The sequence below is a fragment of the Oncorhynchus keta genome, chromosome 19, assembly GCF_023373465.1.
Source record: "Oncorhynchus keta strain PuntledgeMale-10-30-2019 chromosome 19, Oket_V2, whole genome shotgun sequence".
Classification (NCBI taxonomy): Eukaryota; Metazoa; Chordata; class Actinopteri; order Salmoniformes; family Salmonidae; genus Oncorhynchus; species Oncorhynchus keta.
The window spans coordinates 60,973,846-60,980,787 of NC_068439.1; the positions used below are offsets into that span (position 1 = coordinate 60,973,846).

Below are 6,942 nucleotides of genomic sequence, written 5' to 3' on the forward strand. Positions count from 1 at the left end.
CGTTCTGACCTTTATTTTCTGTGTTTTGTGTTTAGTTAGTATGGTCAGGGCGTGAGTTGGGTGGGTAGTCTATGTTTGTTTTTCTATGTTTTGGTTATTTCGATGTTTCGGCCTAGTATGGTTCTCAATCAGAGGCAGGTGTCATTAGTTGTCTCTGATTGAGAATCATACTTAGGTGGCCTGGGTTTCACTGTGTGTTTGTGGGTGATTGTTTCCTGTCCCGCCTGTCCGGCGCCGCTGCCCTCCTGTAGCAGCTCCACGCACCAGGCTGTCTCTCTGTCTCCTCTCTGCAGGTGCTCCCGCCTGTCCGGGCGTCGCTGCCGAGCTGCCCGCCTGTCCGGCGCTCGCTGCCGGGAGCGTCCCGCCTGTCCGGCGCCGCTGCCGGGAGCGTCCCGCCTGTCCTGCCGCTGCCGGGAGCGTCCCGCCTGTCCTGCGCCGCTGCCGGAGCGCTTTCTTCCCGCCTGTCCGGCGCCGCTGCCGGAGCCCCTCAGCCCAGAGGCGCCAGAGCCCCTCAGCCCAGAGGCGCCAGAGCCCCTCAGCCCAGAGGCGCCAGAGCCCCTGCCCCTCTGCTTCTGCCCCTCTGTCCCGAGCTGCCCCTCTGTCCAGTGGGGTCATTGAGAGGGGTTGCCATGGTTCCTGTGGGCACAGAACCAGATGGTATGAACATCTTGGGCCTGGTTCTCTTTGCCATGGTGTTCGGTGTGGCACTGAGGAAGCTGGGAGAAGAGGGGGAGGAGCTCATACGCTTCTTCAACGCTTTCAATGAAGCCACCATGGTGCTGGTGTCCTGGATCATGTGGAGCGTCCTCTTCGGCATCATGTTCCTGGTGGGAAGTAAGATAGTGGAGATGGAGGATGTGGTTCTGTTAATAAGGCGGACAAAGACAATCGTGAAGTGGGTCCGCGTCCCGCGCCAGAACCGCATCAAGGACAGACGCTCACCCAGACCCTCCCCTATAGGTCAAGGTTTTGCGGCCGGAGTCCGCACCTTTGGGGGTACTGTCACGTTCTGACTTTTATTTTCTGTGTTTTGTGTTTAGTTAGTATGGTCAGGGCGTGAGTTGGGTGGGTAGTCTATGTTTGTTTTTCTATGTTTTGGTTATTTCGATGTTTCGGCCTAGTATGGTTCTCAATCAGAGGCAGGTGTCATTAGTTGTCTCTGATTGAGAATCATACTTAGGTGGCCTGGGTTTCACTGTGTGTTTGTGGGTGATTGTTTCCTGTCTCTGTGTGTGCACCAGATAGGACTGTAATTTGAGTTTTCACATTTTTGTTTTGTTAGTTTGTTCATGTGTACCTGATAGCATTAAAAAGTACCATGGAAAATTACCACGCCGCGTATTGGTCCTCTGATCCGTTTCGCCTCTCCTCTTCGGAAGAAGAGGAGGAAACTCGTTACAGAATCACCCACCACAATCGGACCAAGCGGCGTGGTAAAGGACAGCGACGACAGCAGCAGCAGCAACAACAGCGGCCAGCATCAGAGCTGAATCTGGACTACACAACTTGGGAGGAGATAGATAGGTGGGCGGTCGACCCAGGAGAGTGCCGGAGCCCGCCTGGGATTCGATGGAGCAATGCAAGGAAGGTTACAGGAGAATGAGGTTGGCTGGGGAAAATCGCAGCCCCAAAGCAGAGCTGGAGGCAGCAGCTGATCGGCGGCAATATGAGGAGCCAGCACGGCAGTGCGACAGGTACGAGAGGCAGCCCCAAATTTTTTTTTTTTTGGGGGGGCACACGAGGTGTGGTACTAAGCCAGGTAGCAGACCTGAGCTCACTCCTCGTGCTTATTATGAGCAGCGCATTACTGGTCAGGCACCGTGTTATGCGGTTGAGCGCACGGTGTCGCCAGTGCGTGTCCATAGCCCGGTGCGCTATAGGGCAGCCCCGAGAGTGCCATGCGAGTGTGGGCATTGAGCCAGGGCGTATGGTGCCTGCTCAGCGGGTCTGGTCGCCGGTACGCAGTCTTGGTCCAGGTTATCCTGCGCCGGCTCTGCGTGCTGTGTCTCCGGGGCGCTGGGAGGGTGCAGTGCGTCCTCTGCCTGCGCTCCGCTCGTACCGGGCAACTGTGGGAGTGGAGCCTAGGGGAGAGGTGCGTGTAGTAAGCACTAGATCTCCCGTGCTTACCCACAGCCCGGTTCAACCTGTGCCTGCACTCTTGAGGGTCCGGGCTCGAGTAGTTGTCCAGCCTGGGGAAGTGGTGCCAAGGTTGCGCACCAGAGCTCCAGTGCTCCCCACAGCCCGGTCTTTCAGGCTCCTCCTAACACCAAGCCTCCTGAAAGTCTCCCCAGCCTGGTAGTTCCTGTGGCAGCCCCACGCACCAGGCTGTCTCTCAGTCTCCTCCCTGCAGGTGCTCCCGCCTGTCCGGCGCCGCTGCCGGAGCCTCCCGCCTGTCCGGCGCCGCTGCCGGAGCCTCCCGCCTGTCCGGCGCCGCTGCCGGAGCCTCCCGCCTGTCCGGAGCCTCCCGCCTGTCCGACGCCACTGCCGGAGCGTCCCGCCTGTCCGGCGCTGCTGCCGGAGCGTCCCGCCTGTCCGGCGCCGTTGCCGGAGCCTCCCGCCTGTCCGGCGCCGCTGCCGGAGCCCCCGCCTGTCCGGCGCCGCTGCCGGAGCCTCCCGCCTGTCCGGAGCCTCCCGCCTGTCCTGCGCCGCTGCCCTCCCGCCTGTCCGGCGCCGCACCGGAGCCTCCCGCCTGTCCGGCGCCGCTGCAGGAGCCTCCCGCCTGTCCGGCGCCGCTGCCGGAGCGTCCCGCCTGTCCCGGGCGCCGCTGCCGGAGCGTCCCGCCTGTCCGGCGCCGCTGCCGGAGCGTCCCGCCTGTCCGGCGCCGCTGCCGGAGCGTCCCGCCTGTCCTGCGCCGCTGCCGGAGCGTCCCGCCTGTCCGGCGCCGCTGCCGGAGCCTCCCGCCTGTCCGGCGCCGCTGCCGGAGCGTCCCGCCTGTCCGGGCGCCGCTGCCGGAGCCTCCCGCCTGTCCGGCGCCGCTGCCGGAGCCTCCCGCCTGTCCGGCGCCGCTGCCGGAGCCTCCCGCCTGTCCGGCGCCGCTGCCGGAGCCTCCCGCCTGTCCGGCGCCGCTGGCCGGAGCCTCCCGCCTGTCCGGGAGCCTCCCGCCTGTCCGGCGCCGCTGCCGGAGCCTCCCGCCTGTCCGGCGCCGCTGCCGGAGCCTCCCGCCTGTCCGCGCCACTGCGGAGCTCCCGCCTGTCCGGCGCCGCTGCCGGAGCCTCCCGCCTGTCCGGGCGCCGCTGCCGGAGCTCCCGCCTGTCCGGCGCCGCTGCCGGAGCCTCCCGCCTGTCCGGCGCCGCGGCTGGAGCGTCCCGCCTGTCCGGCGCCGCTGCCTCCTGTAGCAGCTCCACGCACCAGGCTGTCTCTCTGTCTCCTCTCTGCAGGTGCTCCCGCCTGTCCGGCCGCTGCCGGGAGCGTCCCGCCTGTCCGGCGCCGCTGCCGGAGCGTCCCGCCTGTCCGGCGCCGCTGCCGGAGCGTCCCGCCTGTCCTGCGCCGCTGCCGGGAGCGTCCCGCCTGTCCTGCGCCGCTGCCGGAGTGTCCCCGCCCCGGCGCCGCTGCCGGGAGCCCCTCAGCCCAGAGGCGCCAGAGCCCCTCAGCCCAGAGGCGCCAGAGCCCCTCAGCCCAGAGGCGCCAGAGCCCCTGCCCCTCTGTCCAGAGCTTCTGCCCCTCTGTCCCGAGCTGCCCCTCTGTCCAGTGGGGTCATTGAGAGGGGTTGCCATGGTTCCTGTGGGCACAGAACCAGATGGTATGAACATCTTGGGCCTGGTTCTCTTTGCCATGGTGTTCGGTGTGGCACTGAGGAAGCTGGGAGAAGAGGGGAGGAGCTCATACGCTTCTTCAACGCTTTCAATGAAGCCACCATGGTGCTGGTGTCCTGGATCATGTGGAGCGTCCCGTTCGGCATCATGTTCCTGGTGGGAAGTAAGATAGTGGAGATGGAGGATGTGGTTCTGTTAATAAGGCGGACAAAGACAATCGTGAAGTGGGGTCCGCGTCCCGCGCCAGAACCGCCACCGCGGACAGACGCCCACCCAGACCCTCCCCTATAGGTCAAGGTTTTGCGGCCGGAGTCCGCACCTTTGGGGGGGGGTACTGTCACGTTCTGACCTTTATTTTCTGTGTTTTGTGTTTAGTTAGTATGGTCAGGGCGTGAGTTGGGTGGGTAGTCTATGTTTGTTTTTCTATGTTTTGGTTATTTCGATGTTTCGGCCTAGTATGGTTCTCAATCAGAGGCAGGTGTCATTAGTTGTCTCTGATTGAGAATCATACTTAGGTGGCCTAGGTTTCACTGTGTGTTTGTGGGTGATTGTTTCCTGTCTCTGTGCACCAGATAGGACTGTAATTTGAGTTTTCACATTTTTTGTTTTGTTAGTTTGTTCATGTGTACCTGATAGCATTAAAAAGTACCATGGAAAATTACCACGCCGCGTATTGGTCCTCTGATCCGTTTCGCCTCTCCTCTTCGGAAGAAGAGGAGGAAACTCGTTACAAGTTAGCTAACTAGCTACGTATTGTTCTTACCGGTCTCTTCCTGGGTAGCTTGCCTAGTAGGCAAACATTACCTTGCAGGGGCACATTTATTTGTATGTATTTATTTCACCATTATTTAACCAGGTAGGCAAGTTGAGAACAAGTTCTCATTTACAATTGCGACCTGGCCAAGATAAAGCAAAGCAGTTCGACACATACAACGACACAGGGTTGTTAACACAGTGTCCAAAGAAGGGCCAGAAGTATACAGAATGGTATCGTCTGCGTAGAGGTGGATCAGAGACTCACCAGCAGCAAGAGCGACATCATTGATGTATACAGAGAAGAGAGTCGGTTCAAGAATTGAACCCTGTGGCACCCCCATAGAGACTGCCAGAGGTCCGGACAGCAGACCCTCCGATTTGACACACTGAACTCTATCAGAGTAGTAGTTGGTGAACCAGGCGAGGCAATCATTTGAAAATCCAAGGCTGTCGAGTCTGCCGATGAGGATGTGGTGATTGGCAGTCAAAAGCCTTGGCCAGATCAATGAATACGGCTGCACAGTAATGTTTCTTATCGATGGCGGTTAAGATATCGTTTAGGGCCTTGAGCATGGCTGAGGTGCACCCATGACCAGCTCTGAAACCAGATTGCATAGCAGAGAAGGTATGGTGAGATTCGAAATGGTCGGAAATCTGTTTGTTGACTTGGCTTTCGAAGACCTTAGAAAGGCAGGGTAGGATAGATATAGGTCTGTAGCAGTTTGGGTCAAGAGTGTCCCCCCCCTTTGAAGAGGGGGGATGACCGCAGCTGCTTTCCAATCTTTGGTAATCTCAGACGACACGGAGAGGTTGAACAGGCTAGTAATAGGGGTGGCAACAATTTCGGCAGATCATTTTAGAAAGAAAGGGTCCAGATTGTCTAGCCCGGCTGATTTGTAGGGGTCCAGATTTTGCAGCTCTTTCAGAACATCAGCTGACTGGATTTGGGAGAAGGAGAAATGGGGAAGGCTTGGGCGAGTTGCTGTGGGGGGTGCAGTGCTGTTGACCGGGATAGGAGTAGCCAGGTGGAAAGCATGGCCAGCCGTAGAAAAATGCTTCTTGAAATTCTCAATTATAGTGGATTCATCAGTGTTGGGAGGAGGTGTTCTTATTCTCCATGGACTTTACAGTGTCCCAGAACTTTTTTGAGTTAGTGTTGCAGGAAGCAAATTTTTGCTTGAAAAATCTAGCCTTGGCTTTTCTAACTGCCTGTGTATAATGGTTTCTAGCTTCTCTGAACAGCTGCATATCACGGGGGCTGTTCGATGCTAATGCAGAACGCCATAGGATGTTTTTGTGTTGGTTAAGGGCAGACAGGTCTGGGGAGAACCAAGGGCTATATCGGTTTCTGGTTTAAAATTTATTGAATGGGGCATGATTATTTAAGATGGTTAGGAAGGCATTTAAAAATTTAAAAAATAAAACATGTGTTCAGTTCGACTGTAATGTTTGCTGATGATGCATTTTTTGGTAAGCTAGGTGGCGTATATGTTACATAGCTATTTCGGGTTCATGTAAAACTTACACAAAAATGACAAAGTTATTATCAGCGCTGAGGTGAGTAAATGCCCTGCTAACTTACTAGCTAGTAGCATGCATACCACTAGCTAACTAACGTTATACAAACATCATGGCCATTAACTAGCTAGCTTGACAATATAGCGTTAACGTACTCTGGCAATATAGCTAGCTAAAGGCTTTTCGTACTTGAAGAATATTATTTAACAAATATATTTTACATTTCGTTGAAAATATGTATAGAGATCCAAACTACATTCAAGTGATAATTTGGTCCTTACGTGCCGCATGGCCATTCCAGAGGAGAAAGATCTGTTGAAATGTTCCAAGCACAATTGGCGTTCATAACTTGATCTAGCATGTCAGTCCAACACAATAATGATAATTTGAATATCATATTTTTAAGTTGTTGGTTGTTACTTAGAAATATTCGTTCAAATTTACCAGCAAATTATTACCTTGGATTTTATTTGCAAATGCCAGTCTTTTCAACACACAAATTAAGAACTATATTCAAAATTGTCACGCCCTGGCCTTAGTATTTTGTGTTTTCTTTATTATTGTGGTTAGGCCAGGGTGTGACATGGGTGATTATGTGTTTATCTTGTCTAGGGGTTTTGTAGATTGATGGGGTTGTGTTTAGTATAGTATTCTAGGTAAGTCTATGGTTGCCTAGAGTGGTTCTCAATCAGAGGCAGGTGTTTATCCTTGTCTCTGATTGGGAACCATATTTAGGCAGCCATATTCTTTGGTTATTTCGTGGGTGATTGTTCCTGTCTCTGTGTTTTGCACCAGTTAGGACTGTTGTCGGTTTTCACGTTACGTTTTTGTAAATTGTTCATACTTTCATTAAAGATGTTTATAAATAACCACGCTGCATTTGGTCCTCCTCTCTTTCACCGGAAGAAAACCGTAA

At 55.4% G+C, this 6,942-nt stretch overlaps 2 protein-coding genes across 6 annotated transcripts in view; both read left to right on the forward strand.

The window, feature by feature from the left end:
• The window catches only part of LOC118380067 (nuclear receptor coactivator 1-like), a 170,972-nt gene that overhangs the window by 79,257 nt on the left and 84,773 nt on the right, over nucleotides 1–6,942 (forward strand). The gene's annotated exons all lie outside the window — the stretch shown is intronic.
• The window catches only part of LOC127909060 (RNA-binding protein 25-like), a 7,789-nt gene continuing 1,476 nt past the window's right edge, over nucleotides 630–6,942 (forward strand). Inside the window, exons 1-2 of the mRNA XM_052468952.1 lie at nucleotides 630–834; nucleotides 3,799–3,941. Coding sequence (XP_052324912.1) covers nucleotides 630–834; nucleotides 3,799–3,941 — 348 coding nt within the window. The remainder of the gene's footprint in view (nucleotides 835–3,798; nucleotides 3,942–6,942) is intronic.